Source organism: Sycon ciliatum, chromosome 1 (genome assembly GCF_964019385.1).
Source record: "Sycon ciliatum chromosome 1, ocSycCili1.1, whole genome shotgun sequence".
NCBI lineage: Eukaryota > Metazoa > Porifera > Calcarea > Leucosolenida > Sycettidae > Sycon > Sycon ciliatum.
The window spans coordinates 97,749,348-97,775,669 of record NC_088643.1 but is presented as its reverse complement, the minus strand read 5'-3'; the positions used below and the strand labels follow the sequence as shown (position 1 = coordinate 97,775,669).

General features: G+C 48.1%; 1 protein-coding gene and 2 long non-coding RNA genes across 5 annotated transcripts in view; 1 reads left to right on the top strand and 2 right to left on the bottom strand.

Annotated features, from left to right (window-relative positions):
* The window catches only part of LOC135807198 (leucine-rich repeat neuronal protein 1-like), a 466,844-nt gene that overhangs the window by 161,750 nt on the left and 278,772 nt on the right, over positions 1-26,322 (bottom strand). For all 3 annotated transcript variants that reach the window (XM_065321212.1, XM_065321211.1, XM_065321213.1), the window contains exon 12: positions 2,899-3,225. In XM_065321212.1, the coding sequence (XP_065177284.1) occupies positions 2,899-3,225 (327 nt within the window). The remainder of the gene's footprint in view (positions 1-2,898; positions 3,226-26,322) is intronic.
* Positions 10,155-12,150, top strand: LOC135807197 (uncharacterized). The gene is made up of 4 exons (XR_010551507.1): positions 10,155-10,257; positions 10,621-10,675; positions 10,767-10,870; positions 12,124-12,150. It is a non-coding gene; the product is annotated as an uncharacterized LOC135807197 (long non-coding RNA).
* LOC135807196 (uncharacterized) lies at positions 19,783-21,048 on the bottom strand. The gene is made up of 2 exons (XR_010551506.1): positions 20,556-21,048; positions 19,783-20,159 (listed from the first exon to the last, which is right to left on the bottom strand). It is a non-coding gene; the product is annotated as an uncharacterized LOC135807196 (long non-coding RNA).

Genomic DNA, 26,322 nt, shown 5'->3' with positions numbered 1-26,322 from the left:
AGCTCCAGTCCGCCTTCCGTCGTCACCTCACCTCATTCGGAGCCACCCACACTGTGACATCTCCACGACCCCGCATGCAATCTCCACCATGGGTTACTGCTGAGCTCAGGTCTGCTGTAAAAAGCAAGCGTGATCTATATAGTGTGTACAAAAAATATCCGACAGCAGTAAATCATGCAGCTTATAACCGACAAAGGAATGCTGTAAAGCACCTGTCTCGGCAAGCACATCGTGAATATATACGCTCCATCCAAGCATCACTAACGTCACCGAATCGACCTACACTCTTTCAGTTTGTGCGAGCACAGTGGCACACTTCCGGCCGTGTCATGCCCCAAACGATGATAGCATCCGACGGTACGGTCGCCACGTCCCCCAAGAGCATAGCTGATGTTCTGAACACTCAGTTCACCTCATTTGGGCTACCTGATGATCCTTCGTGGCGCATTCCGCCTTTGTCCCAGTCGCCTTTCATATCTGTTCCGTTCCGTACAATCACTGTCACTACGTTTCAAGTTCGGAAATATCTGAAGCGCCTGAAATGTGGAAAGTCTCCCGGCTCAGATGGGATCCCGAATGAAGTGCTGCAGTCTCTTGCACCATCAATAGCCTATCCTCTCGCCATTATGTCATTTCGAACTGGTACATTCCCACAGGGTTGGAAATCCTCCATCGTGACACCGCTTTACAAGAATAAAGGCTCCCGTGCTTGCCCGGCAAACTACTGCCCCATCTCTCTGCTGCGCACAGTTTCCAAACTTTGTGAGCGTATTGTACTCGATTCCCTCTACCTGCACATCGCTCCGGCTCTCTCACCAGCTCAGTCGGGATTCTGCCGTGGTGACTCAACTCAATACCAGGTGACTCGACTTGTCCAAGACATAGCGACAAAGAGGAACTGTGGGGAGCATGTGGGAATGGTGTTTTTCGACTTGGCTAAGGCATTCGACACCGTTTGGCATCGTGGCTTACTTGCCAAGTTGGAGGTCACCTTCCGGGTGGAGGATGCTGCCTTGCGTTGGATATCCTCGTATCTGTCTGCTCGTTCTCAGGCTGTTCGCTTGTCTTATTTCTTGTCTGATCCCCTCCCTGTAGCGTCTGGAGTGCCCCAAGGTTCCATTCTGGATCCTTTGTTATTCTTGCTTTACGTTAATGACCTACCTTCAGTTGTCCCCGATGTTAGTTTGTATGCGGATGACACTGGCCTTATCTGTTCTGATTCCTCCCCTGCACAATTACTCCTTACCATGCAGCATCGCATCAACAGCACTGTCATGTGTATGCAAACGTGGAAACTCCAGCCCAATTTAGACAAGACAGAAGCCATGTATATTTCTTCATCCCCTCCTGATCAACCATTATACTTCCCTGACTCGACTATGCCTATCCGTGTTGTTACTCAGCACAAACATCTAGGTGTGATGTTTGACTGCAAACTCTCTTGGGCTGCACATGTCAACTGTGTATGCAAGCGAACCAGTTCAGCATTAGGGGTACTACAACCACATTGCACTCATTTGCCCATCCAGTGTAAACTATTATTTTATCAGTGCTATATTCTCCCTATATTCGACTATTGCGATACCGCTTGGTGTGGCCTTTCTGGCACAACTCTGAACCAATTAGAAGTCCACCATAGATTTATACTTAAAATTCTTTACAACAAGGATCGATGTTTTCCTTCGGATGCCCTTTATCGACTTGCACACACTTCTCCTCTCTCCGTTCGTCATAAGCACCATCTCTGTACACTGGTTCATAAAATATTTCTTCATAAAACCCCTTCACACATGATGAAGTACAATTGGTTTTCGACAAGCTCAACCCGTAACGCGCTCACCCTGCCTCTTGTTAAGTCAGCCCAGTATCTAAAGTCCCCTTTGTTTTCCGGCTACTCTCATTGGTTATCATTACCATTACGGTCTGAAAACTTGTTCTTCTATTGGTCAGTTTAAAGATCTACTATCACAACTGAACTAGACGCAATAATTATCATCGAAGAACATTCTCGAATACCTGGGGGATACACGAATTTTGATAGTGCTCACTTCCGTTAATCGTTTTTCTTTGTAATTTTCCATTCATTGTCTGCTCTAATTCATATTTGCTTTGTTTTCCTAGCTTACTATTGCCGTGGCTGGCTCAACGCCCTTCTTTCAGGGGATTCTGTCCCTGCATTAGCTATGCTTGTCACATGCTATGAGATTGTGTCTAATAATAATAATAGTGCTAGTGTATAATAGAGCGTAATTTGAGCTCATTGGCCCTCTTTCTTCTTATCTCTATACTCAGTATTACTTGTTTATTGCATGTCTTCATTCATAATTTTATCAATAAAGTTCATCACCATTTTCTGGTAGCCAGACCATTAACTTGGTGAGAAGGCATCGGTACCTGTTCATGTGATGAATTAAAGTAAAATAACACAGTCATAGTGGTAAAAATAACCTACGTGGAGATAAAAATTTTAATATAGCTATGAATAGGATGAAGGCCGCAGACATCACGCAACTACGTTACTTGTTTGACATGTATTACTGTGTATTTTATAACCAAAATATTATTGAAAACCCAGAATCGATTTTCTCGTTCCTATCATCAGTGGGAAAAACGGAACTAAGTACTTAACTTCAGTTTCTTTGGTTGTATCCTTAGTTCCGTTTTTCCAACTGATGATAGGAACGAGAAAATCGATTCTGGGTTTTCAATAATATATTTGTTATAAAATACACAGTAATACATGTCAAACAAGAAACGTAGTTGCGTGATGTTTGCGGCCTTCATCCTATTCATAGTAGTAAGCTTGTCTTACTATTGGCCATCCCATTCAGTGCCCTGAATTAATGACTTTTAGTCTAAATTATCCATGTCTGGTACTTTCCCTCAAATTGTACTCACTATTTATTCGGGATTCAGGTGAGTAGTCCATGGTGCAGTTTCCATTTCCGCAGTCTTCTACTGTGTTTTGGCAGTCTTCAGCTATGTAACAGTTGGATTGATTCAGGCTTAATTCCTCCTCACAAGTGCACATGTAAGTAGAGCCTGCTTTTTGGCATTTTGTGTATCCAAAACAAATTGGAAATTGTCCATTTGCCAGGCATGTGTATCCAGGTGATGAACAATTCGGTGTAATAACTGGTACGGACTCATTACAACGGCAGTAGTAGTCAACGCTTCCGTTATTGTTGAACTTCTGAAAATGTCCAGGTGCACAGGACTTTGACACTGGATAGCATAAGACATGAATATACGAGATTTAATTTGACACTACACTGACAAAACATAACTGCCTGACTCTTAGAAGTAGAACACCCTTCAGGCTCATGAACATTTTGAAAGTTTTCACTAGTAGGAAATACAGTTTCATGCCTGATCATCAAACCATGGACAATGGATTAAAATTAATAGAAATGTTGTATCGCCCTTCCTACTTGCACTGGTTCTATCACCTCTCTAGTTTATTTAATCCATTGTCCATTGTCATTTGATTTTGCCTGTATTTCACCTGAGGATAAGGCATGAAACTACACTAGTGAAAACTTTTAAAATGTTCAAGAGCCTGAAATGTGTCCTACTTCTAAGTTTAAAAAGGAGAAGAGACTAATAAGTTACTACTTATGAATAACAGTTAAAGATAACTTATACAGTTACCAAACGAAAAACAAGAAAACTAACAAGGATATTGAGACATTCGACAACTGGACACCTACTTGAAGTAGCTCCAAAACATCTACGAAGCGCGCAAACCAAAAACCGTCCAACTTGGAAGGCTGAGATGTAGAAAGTTCCAATTAGGCGTTGTTTTCGCACTACTTGACTGTAAAAGATACCGTTACCTTGGTGAACTGTTAGTCATACCTAGTCACGTATTGGTCCTTTTCTCGTCTTTACCTATTGTGTTGGTTCACCATCCGCGTGTAAATAGACACACCTGATCAGCCGTCACCCGCAATATGGCAGGACGTACGTCATGGGAAACTACTAGTTATTGTACCTAACTTGTCCTTCATTGTTACATGAACATCGCGTTTAGTAGAATACTGTAGTGACTTTCTGTTTGTGGCAGTTCGTTTTCAGAAGTCGATGATACCATTTTGATTTGGCCCATCGATTCAGGTTTCGCAAGTCGTCATGCAAATGTCCTTGGCAACTACGAAAACTGGAAGTAGCTTGGCGTACGGGTGTTTATATGCACACTTGCATGGATCATGGAATCGAGGGATGAAATGTGTACCTGGCAAAACATGTGCACAGGTCCTCCCTCGTTAGTAGATAATCTCTGGGCCATCCATTTTTTTGTATCTTTAACACAAGCATCTGCATGCCCCACTCACATAACGAGCCACCAGCTTGGGGAATAGGAGGGTTTGTCAATTGCTTCGCCAGGCTCGAAGTGAGTGAGTTAGGAGTGTTAGAGCTGTGCAAATGTTTGTGCATGGCAGCTGGGCAGGGCTGCAGAGGCTGAATGAGCTCTATGCAGGCAGTCGGGCAGGGCCTGCTAGGGAGACTGAGTGAGCCCTATGCAGGCAGTCAGGCAGGGCCTGCCGCGGAGGCTAAGTCGTCTCTATGCAGGTAGCTGGGCAGGGCCTGCTGGGGAGGCTGAGTGAGCTCTATGCAGGCAGCTGGGCAGGGCCTGCTGCGGTGGCTGATTGCTGGGGCCGGACAGGGCCTGCTGCGGAGGCCCAGTGAGCTCTATCAGCGACACGAAAAAGAAAAGAGAAGGCACTATGAGGAGCCGGTGAGGCAGGTTGAGCAAGCCTCCTTGGTTCCGGCTGTCATGTCAGCCAGGGGCGGAATGGATCCAGCGTCAACAGCTCTGTATAAACGCATTGCTCATCTGTTGGCTGAGAAGAGGGGTGAGCATTACTCTCATGTTATGGCATTTGTTAGATGCAGGATTTCCTTCAGCCTTCTGAAATCCTGTATCATGTGCATTCACGGTTGTAGGCGTGTGAATTTTAGTTTGAAATGTGCACCCTCCTGCGGAGCCCACGCTGCTTTGGCAGTGGCTCACTTGCCCACGTAACCGTCGGAGACCATCATGAACAATGGACTGACTAATTATTCACTTGTCCTGTCTTTCTAAATAACATGTTATTGCACATGTTCTTGTTTTAGTTTTTGGCATTTTTCGTACTTTGGAGTTATTTGTTGTTTTTGGAAAGAGAGCTCTATGCAGGCAGCTGGGCAGGGCCTGCTGCGGAGGCTGATTGAGCTCTATGCAGGCAGCTGGGCAGGGCCTGTTGGGGAGGCTGAGTGAGCTCTATGCAGGTAGCAGGGCAGGGCCTGCTGGGGAGGCTGAGTGAGCTCTATTCAGGTAGCCGGGCAGGGCCTGCTGAGGAGGCTGAGTGAGCTCTGTTCAGGTATCCGGGCAGGGCCTGCTGGGGAGGCTGAGTGATCTCTATGAGCAAGGGCATTGAGGAGCATGATTGTACTATTGAGTGCAGTTCGTTTTTTCGAGCTCGTAGATTTTTGGTCTCTTTTTCACCCCAGCCGGCATCAGGCTGGACTGAAGGAAGGTATAGTATTTTTAGATAGATAGTATAGTGTAGTTTTAGTCTAGGTAGGACACCGGTGGCAGGCGTCGTCATGGGAGAGCTTTCAAGTGAAGCCCAGACGAAACTGCTTTGTTCCCTCCCAGGGATCGAGCACTCGCTGTTAGGAGTTGTGCACACACTATCTTCCCTAGCCACAAAATCCGCAGACCGTGCGGCGAGGATGAGCCACAGAATTTCAGAGCTATCTGTAGAAGTCAAAGGACTAAAGGAGGAATTGGCCATCCTCAAGGCATCCGCCATTGCGAAATCGATGAGCAGCAGCAGGCCAAGGTCAAGGGCAGTTGGAGCTGCACACGCAACAACAAGCAGCAAACCGTTAACAGCTGTCACGGGGACAAAGTACAGCATAGTACGGTGCACCGTAGCACAGAACACCCTGCGGAAACTCCATTGGCAACGCCTGTAGCAACGGACAGAAAACGTAGAGCAGAACCTCCCTAATGCATTGCACTCAGCACCGCTTCTCGGAATATCTTGTCAGGATAGCTGTGGAACGCATCCTCCCCAGTGGGGGAACGGCAAATGTGCTGTTCATTTTTTAGGCTTGCTTTTATGGTACGTACAAATCCCCATTGAAAAGACATAGTGGAGACCAGAAACTGCAAATAGATGTCGGGAACCGCGAAGACCACCCTTCCTTGTCAAGTTCCCTGAGGGTGTGGAAGGGGGGGGAGAGCGGAGGAGGGACATTCCTGCACTGCTTAAAGCAGGACTCACAGGAGTATTTTCAGAAATTGCTTGTACATTTGTACCAGTTGTAACCGACAAACGCATTCTCATTGAGCTTTGACTTGAGGCACGTCAGCAAGGCGCTGTTGCATCGCTGACGTCTTGTCGTGATTCTGTGAATGGTATTTTGTGCGAGTTTGCATCGCACGCAGAATCGCAGGTCGTGTCACATTGCGCATCACACTGCCAAATTGCTTCTGTGAATCCCACGTGAATGAGAATTCCAATGGGAATGTAATCCATTGCCAACAGGTGTATTCCCGAGCTGCGCATCATACTGCAAAATTGCTCCTGTGCATGCAAATGGATTTCATTGCTCTTCTGTAGTTTGAGAAATTCTCGATTATGATAATTCTGCGTGTGTGTGTGTACACCAGCCCTGAACATACTTCGAAGTACATGTACATGTAGGTGACCCATTTGTGGTGTCTCATAGCCTACCTCACGAATTTATGCTTTCTTTCTGTATCACTTGTATCTTGCAGGTATATCACCCTGTGGCGACCACATCGAAGTCTGAAATTGAAGTGTGAAGATGCTTCAGCAATCCCTTCATATTTTTCCATTGCTTTTATTGTGCTTCTACTGTGCATATGTGTAACTTGTGGGATATGCATGTGATGACAACGTATGCCGGTGATACGGTCAGATTTTGTCCATGCGAGTCACGGACACCTGCATGCTATCGTTGAAAAGGATCTGCCACTTACGATCTTCGGACGAGTATCAGGTCAGCTTGGTTTTGTGTGGGCTGTACCAGATGCTGTTCACTTCTCTATCTGTTGGATATGCGACTTTCTGCAAGTTTCTGGTGTATGGTGGCCACTTCTTTGCTTGTCTTTGTATGACATTACAATAATTCTGTATTCACTGCTTCCATGGTGTGGTCTGCAAACTGCAATCCTTAGGCAAATATCATCACGGTTTGCAATGTTGTGCTTTTGCCGCCAGCTTACCTACACATTGTAGTTGAATTATTTTTGTTTCACAACTGACTTCCTGAAGTATGGTGGCCACTGCTTTGCGTGGCATTATACAATGTTCATCAAGAATTTCCTGTTTGGGTCGTGTGTGTGTGTGTGTATGTGTGTGCGTGCCATGTGCATGTGCGTGTTTGTCACAATGTGTCTGTGCGGGGTAGCCAGGTGGGGAGGGCTGGAATGTATCAGTGTGCTATTGCAGTCGCATGGCTACATACAGTGGATCGCGCGCGTGCTCACCATGGTTATCTTCGGAGCTGGGCCGGGGTGGGGGAGGGAACAGAAAAAAGAACTGAAATTACCCATATAAAAACCTCTCTGTGAGCGGTTCTGAAAAACCTCTACTGGTGCAGCCCCGTCGTAAAAGTAAGAAATTAGAACTGGCGCATTGTCCTCCCAAATGTGAACTGATCCACCTAAATCGCGATTGACGGGACCCGAACGCACCAGTAGCACGAGATCGGGAGGGCACAGGATCACAGCCGGCGTCGGCGCTTATCAAGTAACCATACAACACTTACAGTACGTACCCCGAAGCCCACTTTTGCCGCTTTGGCTTTGGCTATGGACTTAGGTGGCACATCAGCGGCAGCACTAACAGCAGCAGGCACAGCGGCACAGCCAAATGAGACGGACAACAGACAGCCGTCAGCGTATTGCAGGTGCATACCTCCAGCGCGGGTCACTACATCATTGCCGACGACCATGTCGGTGTTCAGGACACTTAAGTCTGGGACAACCAGCACAGATACGGCAGTCAGTAGGTCCAAGTGCACAGGTCCGTCGAGGCGACGGAGGTTCAGCAGGACGCTACCCAGTGTCTTCAGCAATTCACTGTTGAGGGCGAGCATGTTGTTCGGACACTGTTCCATGTAACGCAGGCCATTGCACTTCTGGAGTGCGGCACGGCTGATGAGAGAGCGCGTGCAACCAGTGTCCACCACAGAACTCAGGCGAGTCCACTCGTCGTGTTTTTCTCGGCAGGCATCGACGTACACTCGGATGAGCCGAGGAGACGATGATGTAGCCAGCGCCAAACAGCAATCGGTTTTTCCTCCTGGCTGGTCAGAAACACCAGCAGACGCAGTGCCCCGTGTTCTCCTGGTCGGGTAGTTTCTCCGGATGTGGCCTAGCTCGTGACAATGGTGGCAACGAACTCGGCTGCTCTTCGAGGAAGATGGGCCTGCTGACGAGCTCTGCGTGGAGGGTTCCCGGTTCCCAGCATGGCAGGTCTTCTTGACATGCCCAGTTTTCCCGCACGTGTAACAATACAAAGACTTCGCTGGTTCGGTGGCAGCAGCGCCAATGGCATGCGATGATGCAGCGCTTTCAACCAGTTGCAAAGCGCGAACCTTCTCTGTCACGTCACTGACGGAGAGGGCCTGTCCAGCAACCTGCAAACGAATGTCTCGCGCGAACGTCCGGGGCAAGCCACAAATCACCTGCTCCAAAAGGACCGGGTCCTTATCGTCTGTAATCTTGTGGCCAGCTAAGCTCAAGTGGTGCTTCAGGTCAGCAACGTAGCCGTCCACAGCCTCATCAGGGCGTAGGCGACGGGACAGGAACTGCTGATAAGAATCAGCAGGTGCAGGCACGAAGGCCTTTTCAAGTAGCGCTTTCACGGTTGCCTCCTTTTTCCTGTCCGCCTCCGCCATGGACATGAAGACTTTGAACGCCTGGCCATCTAGGACCAGGGGCAGGTGCTGCATCCGTTTTTCCTCCGTGTCCCACTTTTGAATATCCGCCAGGACACGGAACCTCGACCAAAACGTCACCAGGTCATCTCCTTTTCCGCGGAACGTCCGCAGGAATCCATCGAGTTTCAGCGACATTATTTCCAAAGCAAGGCCCACCACCAAACAACAACACAGTCCGACCAGGTATCAGCAGGTTTTGGCACCAGATGTTATGGAACTTCAGTCACGCAGGCATGCACGCCAACTCGACCAACAGGCAGTACGAAAGTAACTAGTTGTTATTCAGGGAAGAACATTTCAGAGAGAGAGAGAGAGAGAGAGAGAAAACAAGTTGAGAGCAAAACGACAACATAAGAACTACAGGTACTAATGAACTCATGGCAAAGAGTTCCAAACAGGCAACTGAGTACAGCCAACTCAGATGCATAATATTGGAAATGCTTTCTGTCTAAAGCCTTTCCATTCTGGTGCTCGATGTTTTCAGTTTGGGGACAACAAAATTAGTGTACGGCTAAAGACACGAACTCATGGCAAAGAGTTCCCAACAGGCAACTGAGTACAGCCAACTCAGATGCATGATATTGGAAAGGCTTTCTGTCTAAAGCCTTTCCATACTGGTGCTCGATGTTTTCAGTTTGGGGACACCAAAATTAGTGTACCGCTAAAGACACGTGGTCGACACTTTGTTGACACTTTGTTGATACTTTGTTGACACTTGACCCAATTACCGGCCTACCAAGTGCCTTTGGCGACCGCTAACAGCAACTGTGGAACAGTGCAGTGCCCTTTTTGGAGCAACGTACGAGTAGTGCCCGTGAATTATGACCCCGCGACCCCAATCTACGTGGCGTTCCGCAATTCGCTACTTCATACTGACTGGCGTCCGGCATCGTCCCGAATTTGGCCGCAATCTGCTCTCGGAACCCTTATAGGGCTCCCTGACCTGCTCCATCTTCGCCATCGTCAATGTACTGCAAATCCGGCCAGGCCAGGACTGCACTTACTTACGGGAAGGAGTATTAAATATTTTGCAAGATGGAACTTGGGAACTGGAAGACGACGAAAAAGAAGCGTGGGAATCCGGCGGCAATGGCTGGGATGTAAGTCCAACATTGCTGGTGCTAGAGTTGCCACTGCTTGCTTATAAGGGAATCAATTATGTGTGTTGCCTTTTTGGCTTTTCCGACGTCCTCCTCCGACTGTACTCCCAGGACTGAACTTACGGGAAGGAGTGCTTCCAAGATGGGAGACGAAGAAGAAGAAGCCGCTGAATCTGGCGGCAATGGCTGGGATGTAAGTCCAACATAACTGGTGCTAGAGTTGCCACTGCTTGTTTATAAGGGATTCATGTGTGTTGCCCTTCTTTGCTTTCTCCCATGTTCTCCTCCGACTGTACTGGTGAACGCTGTCACATATGCTGCCCTTTCCAGGCAGTAGAAGGGAGTTGCGGGGGGGGGGGGAGCACATCCTGGCATCCAGGCATGCTGGGTGGAATTATAGGCAATCTGACCTTTCCTCTTACTCCAATGATGGTGGTATGGATGGGGAGTTCTTGAGCGTCCTCAGTCTTGTTAAAGTGAACTGTGCAACTCGGCAATCGGTGATAGCAGAGGACCAATTCCGATGGCGATGCTCCTTTCTTTTTCTCTGTCACAGGCTGCGTTCTCGAGAAGAAGCGTTATTTCTGCATTCCAAGAAGGACGGCACAATGGTGAGTTGAACTTCGTGGGTGTGCAGCCTTGCTAGTTGAGTTGTAAATCAACCATTCTTCCTGTCTCTGACTTCTTCAATGTCCTCCTCAGTGTCGGACTGTCCGCGTCGCATTGAACTGGTCCGATGAGGCTGCTATTGCACACACAGTGAGGGAAATCCCATACGGGAACTCGGAAGTACTGCTACAGTACAGGTAAGGTAGCCGTCGCTTATGTGCGTGCGCCGTTGTTGTCAACTTTTAAGCCAGATGTACTCGGACCTACATGCCATGGAGTCTGAAAGTAGTCAGCTGGCGAACTAGAGGTTTAGACGTTAGATGCGCTTGGTCAGCTTTTTCAGTTTCACAATGATAGAGAGGTTCTGCTATACGTGAAACGTAGAGAAATCACGTAGAGAGCAGGTGTCTGGGTTAGAGTCTACGGCTTCGCGTGTTTTGGCTCCAGATTTCTATGCGGAGATGGGGTTCTCTACGCTGTGGCACACGCAGAGAAAATGCGTACGGATTTGCTGGGTATCGATCAACTGCATGCAGAAAACTGCCAAAAATGGAAGGGGAAATTCCCAGTACACATTCCACGTGACTTCTCTAGGTGAAACATAGAGCAGAACAGCATTTCTTTACGTTACGGGAACGCGAAGAAAGTTCGCGTAATTCTTTGCGTCGCGTTCCCAAAACGTAGAGCAGAACCTCCCTAATGCATTGCACTCAGCACCGCTTCTCGGAATATCTTGTCAGGATATCTGTGGAACGCATCCTCCCCAGAGGGGGAACGGCAAATGCGCTGTTCATTTTTTAGGCTTGCTACAAATCCCCATTGAAAAGACATAGTGGAGACCAGAAAATGCAAATAGATGTTGGGAACAGCGAAGACCACCGTTCCTTGCCAAGTTCCCTGAGGGTGTGGAGGGGGGGGGGGGGGGAGAGCGGAGGAGGGACATTCCTACACTGCTTAAAGCAGGATTCACAGGAGCCTTTTCAGAAATTGCTTGTACATTTGTACCAGTTGTAACCGACAAACGCATTCTCATTGAGCTTTGACTTGAGGCACGTCAGCAAGGCGCTGTTGCATCGCTGACGTCTTGTGATTCTGTGAATGGTATTTTGTGCGAGTTTGCATCGCACGCAGAATCGCAGGTCGTGTCACATTGCGCATCACACTGCCAAATTGCTTCTGTTAATCCCACATGAATTGGAATTCAAATGGGAATGTAACCCCGATGATTCTCAACAGGTGTATTCCCGAGCTGCGCATCATACTGCAAAATTGCTCCTGTGCATGCAAGTGGATTTCTCTGCTCTTCTCAGTTCGGGAAATTCTCGATTATGATAATTCTGCGTGTGTGTGTACACCAGCCCTGAACATACATGTAGGTGACCCATTTGTGGTGTCTCATAGCCTACCTCACGACCTTATGCTTTCTTTCTGCATCCCTTGTATCTTGCAGGTACATCATCCCGTGACGACCACATCGAAGTCTGAATTTGGACCACATCGAAGTCTGAATTTGAAGTGTGAAGATGCTTCAGCAACCCCTTCATATTTTTCCATTGCTTTTATTGTGCTTCTACTGTCCATGTGTGTAAATTGTGGGGTATGCATGTGATGACAACGTATGCCGGTGACACGGTCAGATTTTGTCCATGCGTGTCACGTACACCTGCATGCTATCGTTGAAAAGGATCTGCCACTTACGATCTTCGGACAAGTATCAGGTCAGCTTGGTTTTGTGTGGGCTGTACCAGATGCTGTTCACTTCTCTATCTGTTGGTTATGTGACTTTCTGCAAGTTTCCGGTGTATGGTGGCCACTTCTTTGCTGTCTTTGTATGATATTACAATCATTCTGTATTCACTGCTTCCATGATGTGGTCTGCAAACTGCAATACTTAGGCAAATGTCATCACGGTTTGCAATGTTGCGCTTTGGCCGCCGGCTTTAATACCTACACATTGTAGTTGAATTACTTTTGTTTCACAACTGACTTCCTGAAGTACGGTGGCCACTGCTTTGCATGGCATTATACAATGTTCATCAAGAATTTCCTGATTGGGTCGCGTGTGTGTGTGTGTACGTGTGTGTGCATGCCCATGTGTTTGTGCCCATGTGTGTGTGCCATGTGCGTTTGCGTGTTTGTCACAATGTGTCGGTATTAAACTGTATGCGGGGTAGCGAGGTGGGGAGGGCTGGAATGTATCAGTGTGCAGTCGCATGGCTACATACACTGATACAGTGCATCGCGCGCGTGCTCACCATGTTTATCTTCGGAGCTGGGCCGGGGTGGGGGAGGGAACAGAAAAAAAGAACTGAAATTACCCATATAAAAACCTCTCTGTGAGCGGTTCTGAAAAACCTCTACTGGTGCAGCCCCGTCAGAAAAAGTAAGAAATTAGAACTGGCGCATTGTCCTCCCAAATGTGAACTGATCAGCCTGAATCGCGATTGACGGGACCCGAACGCACCAGTAGCACGAGGTCGGGAGGGCACAGGGTCACGGGAATGGGTCGGCGCCGTCGCTGATCAAGTTACCATACAACACTTACAGTACCCCGAAGCTCCATCTTGTCGCCTGGCCGAGTCGCCTGCTCTGTTTCGCGCTCACACAAAGTCTCATTTTGGGTTCCCAGTAAAAAGGCAACATTGCCTGTTGGGAAATCCCTAACAAAATAAGAAAAAAAAAAAAATAATAATAATAATAAGCCCACCTTTGCCCGGGCTTTGGCTATGGACCAGCGTCCCGAGCTGCATCCACAGGTAGGAACCTCGTGCTACTGGTGCGTTCGGGTCCCGTCAATCGTGATTCAGGTGGATCAGTTCACATTTGGGAGGACAATGCGCCAGTTCTAATTTCTTACTTTTACGACGGGGCCGCACCAGTAGAGGTTTTTTAGAACCGCTCAGAGAGCGGTTTTTATATGGGTAAAGTATGTGTGACCGTTGCATCGTGTGGTCCGCCAAAGCGGCTGTGGTAGTTCCGCTTTTCGACTCCGCAAAAGCGGTGCAAGCTTTTCATGTGTGACCGCGGCCTAAGGGCAATATATAGCAACGATAAAACAAGCGTTTTCAAGAAAGAGGAAGATGTCTACAGTGGGCTTGAAAAGCCCCAAGGATGGAGCTTGTGCGCTTGCAGACATACTGCACATGGGGTGACCATGACAATTTAGAGTCACTATTAACGCCAAGGTGCTTATGCTCTTCAACAATACGAAAAGCAACACTTGAAGAAGGAAAACAAAGTGGCAGGGAAGGGGGAGAAGGGGAATGTACATAGCTGCCGTTTTATCAACGTTTGGCTGCAACTTCCAATCATGCATCCAGGTTATAACTTTCCCAATGTTATCTTGCATGGCTTCGTGCAGTCGTATAGGGCAAGCATTGGAGCAAAGCAGAGCTGTGTCGTCAGCGAAAAGGCTGACACCAGGGGTAATATCGGGGAGTTCATTAATATACAGGAGAAATAGCAGTGGCCCAAGGATTGAAACCTGGGAGAATCCAGAAGTAACGGGTAAAGGCTCCGATAACACAGTTGAGAGGCGTACAAGCTGATGTCGGTTAGAGAGATACAATGAGAGCCAGCCGATAGCCTTGCCATCAATGCGATATACTGTTCGCAGCTTAGCTAAGAGACCCCTGTGCCAAACAGTGTCGAAGGCCTTTGCGAGATCGAAGAAAACTAAACCAACATGGTTATGGGCGTTCCGGGCGCTGTGGATGTCTTGCACGAGGCGGGTAACCTGGTACCTGGTGGAGTCACCCTGACAAAAGCCCGACTGTGCTGGCGAAAGTGAAATGCGAACTTAATCATAAATGATGTCATATACAACACGTTCGCACACTTTTGACAAATTAGAGAGCAATGAGATAGGGCGATAGTTGCTGGGGGTGGTGCGTGGTCCTCTATTTTTGTAGGTGGCCACAATTACCGCAGTTTTCCACATGGCTGGGAATTTCCCTTCGCGAAATGACATATTCAAGATAATTGACACAGGATAGGCAACAGATGGAGCAAGAGCTCTCCAAACTTTGTTGGTAATTCCGTCTTGACCAGGGGACTTGCCAGTTTTCAGATTACGGAGGTATTTCCTCACTTGGGCTGTACCAGTCGACAATGATAGGAGGGACACAGGTGTTGAGGGTGAAGGGGTGAGTGGTGGTATAGGCCACGTAGGGTCGTCAGGAAGTCCAAACGACGTAAACTGCGTGTTCAATATGTCTGCTATGTCTGCGGGATCTGTTGCTACCGTGCCGTCTGAAGCTGTCAGTGATCGGATCGGCTCCCGACTACAGTTCTTACGGAGATGGCGGAGAAATTGATGGAGACTAGGGCGATCATGGGAAGACAGGGTGGCATGAACCGACTGTACATACCGACGATGGAGGGTACGTGACAAACATTTCACTTCGTTACGCTTGCGATTAAAGGCAATGAAGTTTTCACTGGTTGGATACTTCCTATAAATGCTATACAAATCTCGGTTCAGTTTCACAGCACACTTGAGGTCCGGAGTAATCCAGGGTCGGGATGCATCCCGCATAGTAGGACGAGGCCTAATGTAGTCTCCTGTCCGCGGAATAACTTTGTAAGGCAACAGATGACGATGGAATGCTGACTGTAGTAAAGCATCAAACAGGACAATGGCATCATCAACATCAGAATGCCGATGAAGTAATGACCAGTCCAACCTAGACAAGTCTTCATTCACAACCTGCCAGACACGGGTAGGCACTTGTTTATACCTGTACTGAGCCTGGGGATGGAGGGACGATTTAGCAGTCGCTTGTGGTGTCGAGCACGATGCATAGTTGAGCGTACAAACAACCTGCAGATGATCAGATGCGCCAAGAGGAGCTGCGTTGTCGACTGAGAGGACATGTCGGGGTTTGTTGGTTACCAACAAGTCAAGACATGAGTTGGCACCCGCTGATGAAGTGTATGTTGGGAAACTCACTAGTTGTTGGAGCCCAAGCATTGAAAAAACTGTCTGTAGGTTGGTACCGGCTGTAGAGGTGGAGTCAGAAGAGCACCAATCATTATGTTTGGCATTAAAATCCCCCGTCAGGAAGAAGTCACACTCGTCATAGCAAGAGGACTGTATAGCATCGACCAGCATATCTGAGAAGAAGGACAATTGTTCCGCCGTTTGGGAAGGGGGTCGATACATGTAACATACAAGAATAGGGTTAGGGGTGCATTGAGACTTAACTTCCACCCAGGCAGATTCACAGCCCTGACGCTGCAGGTCGGGTCTGTGGAGAATATGTTGAAAAGCATCAGTCCGGACAAGCACGGCGACACCACCATATCCTCTAGTGAAAGAGTGTGCATTTCTGTTCTCGTGTGCTGGTCTGTCTCTTCTGAAACAGGAATAGCCCGGTACATGCACGGGAACAGATGGGCACAGCCAGGTCTCCGTGAGGCAAACAATACTTGGCTTAGTGCTCTCCAGAACAATCGAAAGTTTAGCTAATTTATTGACGAGAGACCGACAATTCATGGTTATCAGCGTTAGGTCGGATTCTGATCTGGGGTAGAATGGGGTAGCATGCAAGTTGAGGGAAGACATAGACAACATGATTATGACGAGGAACTATCACCACCATGTTCAGTCACGTTGGTACCGCCGGCAAAGCGCCACTTACGGACGGTGTGGCTAATTGTTGCCGGCCAAAATCCTGCACTGAGTATTTTGCCTTCATCCGTCGCTAGGACAGTCAGTCGTGCATATGCTGTGCCAAAGGTCCGGGATTCGCTAATACTGCAATTGAGCACCTCAACCTCACGGTCCTTGCACCAGTCAGTGATTGCGTTAGCGCTACACTCCATGTGGACATTGCCCACGTAGAACACAGATTTTGCGACTTTTTCTACGCCTGTGAGGATGTTGGGGTTTGCTGGGGCCACAGGCTTCACGTACCGGGACGTGACCCGACGCCGTACAACTTCGGCCCAGCCATCCGAACTGCTTCCCGTATATTCACTTGTACTAGTTGTAGCCAATGTTGATCTGGTTGGTGCAGCCGGTGGTGTTTCAGTGCGTGATGAGGTCTGGTGTACATGTGTCGATGTTTGGGAAGTGCGGGTACGGTTGGCAGAGTGTGCGTTGGGGGAGTCCGAGTGACGGTTTCCCTCACCCCAGCCCCTGTACTACCTGAACTAGCTACACTACTGTACGTTGTACTCGGGGTTGTAGATTGTGCAATCAGGTTTGGACTTCCGCCTTTCTCAAGGTGTATCATCTTCGCCACGAGGCCATCAATGGTTGCTTTCATTTCTCTAACTTCCCTATCCCTGTCCTCCCTGAGGGAGACCATTTCCACATTTAATGCAGTGATAGTCGAGGACAGTGCACTGATAGAGCTCACTAGCGCTGGCATACCTGATTTGCCGATGTCCATGGCGCGAAGTTGAAGTACAAGGTCCGGTCGGGCCAACGAGTCCACACCTGCAAGTCCTGACTTTTTGGCCAAGTCACGAATCTCCACATCCAGCAGCAAGGCCAGGTCCATATTTGAGTTCTCCACCATATTAGGGCTGGGACTTGTTCCAGGTCCACCTATACTTACAAAAGTGGCCGAAAGGCTATTCCATAGAAGGAATGGCAGGAGCTAAAAACTTGCTTCCTACTCCTACGACTTTGTATGCAACTTTGAGAATCATGCTGAGCATAATATTCTTATACATGAAAACACCAATATTGCCGAACTGTCTCCTCTCATTATGGATGATGATGATGAAGATGACGCCGCCGTTTCATCCGTCACCACTGATCACACACCTGAACTCACAGAATAGCGCAAGGCTACCATTCATGAATACGTTACATCACAACAAAACCTTTCATCCGAAACCAAAAGCATGCTCACCACACTCATTATTGATAATCACGACCTATTTATATTGCATGAAGACGACTATGGCTATTGTGACATATTTCCACATAAAATTGATACAAGCACACATACTCCTATTAAGCAAGCAGCTCGGCACATTCCATATCACCGTCGCGTTGCTTTGCAGATGTTATTGGTTGAGTTACTCGAGAAGGGTATCATCCAAGAGTCTATCAGTCCGTGGGCGTATCCGATCGTGTTGGTTCCTAAGAAGAACGGTTCCTTGCGATTTTGCGTTGACTATCGTAAGTTAAACGGTGTCACGAATCTGGACGCCTACTAGTATCTGATCCCACGGGTGGAGGACATGGTCGATTCGCTGTGTTGCTGTAAGTGGTTTTCGTCGCTCGATCTTGCGTCTGGGTATTGGCAGATTGCAATGGATCCGGACGACCGAGCGAAGACCGCATTTACAACACCTTTGGGCCTGTATGAGTTTACAGTGCTGGCGATGGGGTGCAGGAATGGTCCTGCCACCTTCCAGAAAGCTATGGAAGCTGTTATTCTTGGGCTTTGTAATGCTGCTGCTCAATCTTTTTGCCGTGTCTTCTTCGATGATGTTTTAAATGCGAACGAAACATTGTCAGGCCAAGTTTTAATTTTGTCGCGAGTCTTTGAGCGTGTGGGTTCAGCAGGCATGCGTTTCAATTAGGAGAAATGTTCCTTTTTCCGGCCGGATATCGCGTTCCTTGGGCACGGCGTGTCGGCAGACGGAATTGCCCCGGTCCGGACAAGATTTCCGCGATTCTTGGGTGGAAGACGCTGAAGTCCGTCACTGCCGTCAGGTCATTCCTTGGTTTCGCGGGTTATTACCACCGATTCATCCGTGGGTTTGCGCAGCGGTAAGCCACACTGACAGCTCTCATGGCAAGAATGCGCAATTTGTTTGGACGAAAGCTTGCGACGCTTCCTTCCTCGCCCTCAAGTCTGCGTTATCCAGTGCTCAGGTTATGGCATCCCCGGACTTCGGACAGATAATTCTGCATTAAAGGGGAACTCCGGTCCAAAATCACCCCCATTTTTTATTGCGGAATCCATTAGAGTATGTCGTAAGTGGTAGAATGGCGAAAACCGGAAGCTTCTACGACAAGGTTAACATACCTAAATTACCAATTGCAATTTTCCATATTTGGCACGAGGGGGCCCCCTCCCACCCTGTGACGTAAAACGTTCTCAGCCCGGTCCACTCAGATGAAATTTTCAAATAATTGAAGCAAGAATGAAAAGTCCTTGGCCATTGTTGAAGTGCTTGTTGTTCTGTGCCATGCCCGATTTATTGTCACGACTCGCTGCTGCGTCTCTGGATGCAACAATGTCACGAAGAAAGAGGCGCCTGCGGGCTGTCGTAGCATGGCTTTCCTCTGGCTGACGCGAACCTGACGACAGCTTGGCTATGGAGAGTATGTTGGAAGGATTTTTCTCCGACGAAAAATAATCGTGTCTGCACTGAGCATTTCACTGAGATGTGCTATGAAAGAGATTTCCAACAAGAGTTTGCACAAAGCATTGGTGGCTATAAGCAGAAGCAGCAGCGACGCTTGAAGCCAGGGTCTCCGCCATCCTGAAACTTGGCGGTGCATGTCATACTAATAGTTAGTAGTTCCTCTACCTCTGCTGCCAGCAAAAGCAGACCATCTTCGATTTACTTCCAGGAACGTGAGCACGATGAGGTAAGTGAACGGCATGATTTTGTGCCGTCCAGAACGTAGCTCTAAACGACTACCGTCCTACTCAAAGTCCTCTACTCAAAATCCTAGTCAGTGAAGTCGAGAATTGATGTAATGTACATGGAACGTTATCATGTGTGTTATTTCGGTTCTCTTTATCTGTAAGTTTCCATTGCGTTACTTTCCGGTTGCAGCTACACTGCCACAAATACAAGGTACCGTATGATTTGTAGTCTGGAAATTTTCCATGCTGTCATACTGAAGTGGGCACCAAAACATGTCCACTTTTCGTACAATGGCATGAGAGCACGGGTACAGTCGGCATGTCTGTCCCACAATGCCAATATAGGGAGAGCGCACGCCAAAACCAAGGAGGGTGTGCTCAGGTACAGGCTGGAATACACCAAGAGCACAAAGTGGCCAAGAAGCTGCACGACAATGTCCTGCAACTTCTTAAAGGACCTGTCGAACGATGTGCATACAACCATTCTCGGCATTCGCAACGGCACACGGCACCGGCACAACCCCATGCTCCCGAACACAGTACAGTCTTGTGCCATTGTATCTGTCAACTTTACCAGATTGTTCATGCAGCTGCATTGGTGCAAAGCATGCGCCCACCCGAAAACACAAATATTGCCCGAGTCAAGAATAGTTATAAATTGTGTCTGTCAACTGTTTTCTACATTCTGCATGCACATGTACCAATGATTATGTGAACGTCAACCAGGCCAAGAAGCATTATCATCATCATCATCATCATGTCCAACTGCTTCCTCAAAGCCCCAGTGCGCATCTGCATGGGCTTCTGGTACAGCTGCTTTATCTTCGATACCACGCAAGACGGTATCACACGCCGCTGCTTGCGTCCAAAGTATCCATGGGTGAACCATGTGTATTGTCTATACGCCACATGTCTCCAAATCCTGCACAAAACAGTTGGAGAGATGTAGATACACATATCACGAGTGTCTTCATGATTGTGTAAAAGTAAATAGTTTCAGTGTAAATAGTTTCGGATTCGAATTAATATTTCTATGGGCTACTATACTAAAGACACTTTGGCCTTTTTTCAAATTTACATCACTTTTACACACAGTTGAAACACTTACAGTGCGAGGAATAGTATGAATGAAAGACATCGTTGTACCAGTATAATTATATTGGCATGGGTGCAATAGAACTTCATGATTGTGTGATGGAAGTTGGTGAATTTGAATACTGTACACAAAATCATTGCACAACACTTCCCATCTACTTTGTACCGGTACATGAAACATGGAAAGAAAAGAAATAATGAAACCGATTCAGTGAATCCTCACCTGTTTGACCACGGTCCACACCTTGCCCGAAATTCTTCGAAGGAAAGCAATGCCACCTCGAGCACTGATTTTTGCAGGCAAACAACAGCAAACTCTGAGTGCTGCGTGACGCACTGCAGCCCTTCCTGCTCGCCGCGTTTACTGAAAGCTGCAGGAACCTCCCAGCAACAAGTCGACTCGACCTCGCTCCACATCATGCTGCATTGTCCGCAACGGCATCAAGCAGTGCTTCTCACGCGAGCACTTGCAACCAAAGCGTTCTCTTCACGTTCATCTGTTTTGTAGTCTCAGAAATATTACTTGTAGACAGTTTCGCAGACGCTGATGCGCGCTTCGGCTCGAACCTAAAAGGCCTCGGTGTTGTTGAATCCGAAGTGGCGTCCACCTCCACACCTCCCGTGGTCTCCTCTTCCTCCAACATGATGATCGAATGAATACTAGTACAAGGGTTATTGATTGAAGAAAAAACAGTGAATACCTTTTTCAAAATTTCTGCAGGTCTACCATTTGAATAAAAACATTTGGAGGTCACTGAGAACGTTTTACGTCACAGGGTGGGCGGGGGCCCCCTCGTGCCAAATATGGAAAATTGCAATTGGTAATTTAGGTATGTTATCCTTGTCGTAGAAGCTTCCGGTTTTCGCCATTCTACCACTTACAACATACTCTAATGGATTCCGCAATAAAAAAATGGGGGTGATTTTGGACCGGAGTTCCCCTTTAACTGCGTTGCGGACAACCAAGGACCCCGTGGTCGGAAAGCTCGATGGATAGAGGCTTTGGCCGCATTCGACTTTACTGTTGTTCATCGCCCGGGGTTTCGACACAGGAATTCTGATGCCATGTCCGCCTGTCCTGGTGACAGATGTGCCGTCTCCTCCGGCGAATCCGCCGCCTATTGCCCGTGATGTTCCGTTTTCAGCTGCTGCTGAAGTGCCACTTGCTGCTGTTGTTCCTCCGGCTGCTGAGATTGTTCCTCCTGCCGTTTTTGTTCGTCCTCCTGGTGCCTCTGCCGCTGGACCGTCGTCACCTGATTGTTTCAAGCTTCTGAGTCTTCTGGCTCCGTCTGATCCTGTTCTGGCTGAGAGTTTCTCCAGTTATGATGCTGCCAGTGGCAAGTTTGTTCGTCCGCCTGAAGCCGTATCCTGTCCTCTCGACTGTCAACCGCCCGCCGTTACTACTTCTCGTTCTGACCCGCTGACGCTACCTGATGATGGTTCGCCACTTCAGCCGCCGTCCTCTGGTTCAGTTAGTACTTCTTCTCCTGTTTCTCTTCGTTCTGGCCGTGTTCGCACTGCACCTGCTCGACTAGCTGACTATGTCCTGGACTGAGTTTATTATTTGGTTTGTTTTCTTTTGTTTGTTTCCTAGGTATTTCGTCCATTCCCGTGGACGTGAATTTTCTTGGGGGGGGGGGGCGCACAGTGTAATAGGTGTATTTATGCTACGACCTGTACATACTCACTATTCATATTTCCCGCTCGTTCCCCTTGACGATGAGAGCCACCCATGTATAGAAGAGCGCGTGCTCCTGTGGATCTCTAGTGTTGTCTGAGTTGTTGTTGTCCTTTTCTCCTTTTCATTCTTGTCTACACTCTTGTCGAAATACTTTCCATACTCAATACTATTAAACCCCTGTGTTCTGGTGCGAGGGGACTTCATTTAGCCGAAAGCTTGCAGTGCTGTGGGAATGGGTGTGTCCACCCTACTACTCTCCATTCTTCTATCCTCGTGATTTTTCACTCCGAGTGTATACATTTTATTGTAGTTTCATAATTCTCTCCAGTCACAAAGTCCATTGATAAATGTGACAAAAAACGTTCTTTAATACTTTAATCGTCGCCATGGTTGTGATATGAGTGCAAATAGAGTTGTATTCATTATTATTATTATTATTCTCGTATCCGTCCCGAATGGGACTCACGATGGCAGAATTAACTGTGAGCATGTGTGTGAGAGTGGGAGAACGAAATGAAAAAAAGAAGAGTCTTGTGATAAAAGGTCAAATTTAAGAGGAGCAGCACTAGACTAAATGGCTGAGCAGATGTTACTCCATTGTTTTCTGCCACGGGCATAGGTGCCGAGATCACGAAGGCAGCTGGGCTTAAACATGCAGATAGGTGTGAGGCGGACGTCTCGCTGGTGACTTGTGGTGAGGCAAGAGCGGGGTGCACCTATTCGAAAGGGCTGACTGGTAGCATATGTACAGAAAGCAGTGAGAGCAACATTTGCAGGGATGTCACTTGGCTGGCGTAATATATGTCCTAATAGCTTCCACCTGTCCCGCTTGGCCATTTCAGATACAGAGCATTGGCCAGTAACAGCATACAAATCCGCATTTGAGATGACATCTGGGTAGGTAATTCCAAGGGTACACCGCAGCTGTTTCCTATGAAACACATCTAGGCGCTTTTCTTGTGCACGGGACAGGCCATGGCAAGCAAGGTTGTAGGTCAAGATTGGTAGAACGAAAGTGTTGTATAAACGAATTTTTATGGGTGTAGAAAGCAGGTTGTGTTTGAACCATAATTTCAGAGTGTCTTCAAATGCTCTTGCAGCCAAGCCAATACGGCGCGCTACGTCCTCCCTGGAGCCGTACAGTGAGCCGAGTGTCTTCACCTGTCTCCAAGCTTCTTTACCACGAGTTGTGCGGACATTTCTAGATGTTGTAGAGGTGGCATCTCCCAAAGTGGGTTCCAGGTAAATACGGATCCATTCAGTCTAACTGGTATTGACGGTAAGACCCCATTCAGAGAAGACGCCTGCGATGACGGGTAGGGCGCTGGTAAGGAATGATTTTGATGTGGAGATGAAGTCTACGTCATCGGCGTAAGCTGTTTCTTCAGGTAGAATGTTGTATGCTGATGGTCGGTGTAACAGATTCACTGTTACTACTAACACTAGGAATAGGATACACTTATCACCTGCTATTATCACGCTGCTGCTGTTAGGTGTTATGTCCATCATTGCTTGTTCATGTATATAAGAATGCATTATGGCAAGGATCATTGCTTATTCCAAGAATGACTACTGAAGTTAGTTGGACTGTAACACTGGTAGCAAGAGGATGGTTTTTCTTTTCATCGTGTTCGGGCTATGCGCAGTGGCCGCATTAGTCGCCTACGGTATATTCGAGATTCAGAAGCGTCTGAATCACCTTATCGCACTCGGTCAGTGCGATGGATCAGATCAAACGCCAAGACGTGCTCAAGCTCCCAGCGGAGAGAGGCCACGCATGCGCCATGTTAAGTCTCCGCCTGTGTTTCGTGGAGATACAAGAGAGTTCAAGGAGTGGGCCTTCGCCATCGAACCCGCCATGAAGTCCCTGCAGCTGGACAACGCGGAGGAGCGCTTGAGCTACGCGGCGAGTTTTCTGGAGGGCAACGCTCGTCTTTGGTTTATCGCCTCTCAGGAGGCAAACACGCTGTTTTCCGACTGGCCAGACCTGAAGAGCAAGCTGGGAGAAGTGTACGGCCCGGTTTATGACAGGGAACAGGCGCGCATCGACTTATTCGCTCTTCATCAAGATGAGACTCTTGACGAATACATCAACAAATTTTCGCGGCTGAGCTTACAAGTTCTTTTCTCACTCACACGTCAGTACTGCACACATACTCACACACACACTCTCTCTCTCTCTCACATACACACACACACACACTCACACACACTCATCACAGAATAACAACTGCGGGGGGACAGCCACAGCAAGGCTGGTTGCACTCTTGTGTCCAGAACACAGACAGAAAAACGTCCAGCGAAAACAACACCTCATAGAGTGACAGCATTGTGCGAGGTGAATCATACAGAAAAGCACAGCAATCGACAGAGCATCCGCACATTCCACACCTCGCACAACTTATAACCTGTATTGTAGCAGCAATATTGAGAAATCTATCAGAGAGAGAGAGTAACGCAGCGCTCTCACAATCATGATCTGTGTGTGAAAACCGTACAAAGCTCCTCATTGGGAGGGAGGGTGGGAAACCAGCTTGCAAAGCAAGAAAACAAAAGATGAGGGACTGCGGCGTACCAGTACGCCCAAAACTGTTGGACCTCGGTCCCAGACCTGTTCGTTCGAAAAGAACAACATTTCTTGTTTATTTCGTAAAACTCAGCCAACAAGAAATGAAAACTTCTTTTCTCACTCACACGTCAGTACTGCACACATACTCACACACACACTCTCTCTCTCTCTCACATACACACACACACACACTCACACACACTCATCACAGAATAACAACTGCGGGGGGACAGCCACAGCAAGGACACTAAAGCATAGCAGTAGAGTCACACAGCTAGCACTTGAGACACCTGCAGCAGATTGGGCAGGGATTCCTGAATGTAAGCCTTCATAGCATCACTTCTCCATCCTCCCTGTCGCTGAATGAGCCTATCTGGTACTCCTGCTGCAGCAGCCGTGGATGCACCTCCCGATCTCAAACTGTGTAAACCATACTCATCTGGGTTTACGCCGATACGCTTCAGAGCTTCACGCACTAACTCTCTTGCTCTGCTGTAGGATAGCGAGTGCTTGATGGCGGTCCTGCCCTTTACACGAGCTATACGCCCGAACAGCTTGACATGACCTTGGTGCCCTCCTTTTTCAATCAGATGCTCCACTAGCGATACCGGGCACAGGTCACTCTCCCACCGGCTGATGAACACCCAGCTACCTTGCCTCAGTTGGTCGTTCTTGCGAACTTGCAGGAAGACCGCCATATGTGATGACTTGATGGCTACCTCATCCACGAAGATGTTGGCCAAATCATCCCACCTCATCATACCGGCATAACCCAGTACTATGAGGGTTAGGGTCTGCAGGTCTTGCAGTGATGAGCTTGACAGTTCCCGATGGAGGCGCTCCAGAAGTGGTTTTGATAATGGCAATTTTCTATCCTTCGGTCGAGCCAGAGAGCGCTTGGCTGCCTGCATCACATTCTTCACCACTCCGTTAGAGCATGGGTCCGAGTATCCCTGGATATCATGTTTCCATGACAAGGCGCACACGGCTGAGACCAATGGGCTGACAGTTTTGGCATCTTGCATGATGTAGACCAGATATAGGGCTACGTGAAATGGGTCTGCTGGCAGATGAGGCACCTTCTGACGCTCTGCCCATTTGCTCCATCTACAGAAAGCAGAGTCGTACTTCTTCACAGTTCTTGGTGCCCGACTCATATTCATAATGGATGGCAGACATTGTTCCAGCGCCTTCATGTCCTCTGAGAGGTTGTCCTTGGCTGGTTCTGAACAGAGAATAGAATGGTTTCTGTCAATGCTTCCTAGCTGGCTATGTCAGAGCAGTCGACTCGTCAGCTTCCTTCTTCCCCCAGGGGGATGTCGTCGCTATACCTGGCGATCTTCCACCACTCCTGCCATTCACTCGCACCCACAGCTTTCCACTGCCAGGCAGTTGCTTACGTGCTCAGAGCACAATCACCTCCCCACAGTGGGGACATCCTGCAGCAGGACCTCGCAGACACTGCATGCACGCATTCTCGCTCATCACCACATGCTCCACAAACAGACATCTTTCCGTCAGAGAAAAACTCCAGCGGCCGGCGAATTTCAGCATCCCTCTTCTAACAAACACAGTTTGTCACTGTACAAATGCGTAGTGCATACACGTCACAAGGACTCACACTGCCCCCAAAGAAATTGTATGGACAAGTACCCTCCAGGAAGGTATCATGAGACTTTGGCAGGCTGATTGCCTCCTTAACGAAATCTGCCCACTTTGGGCCGCAACGCAACTTTGGCC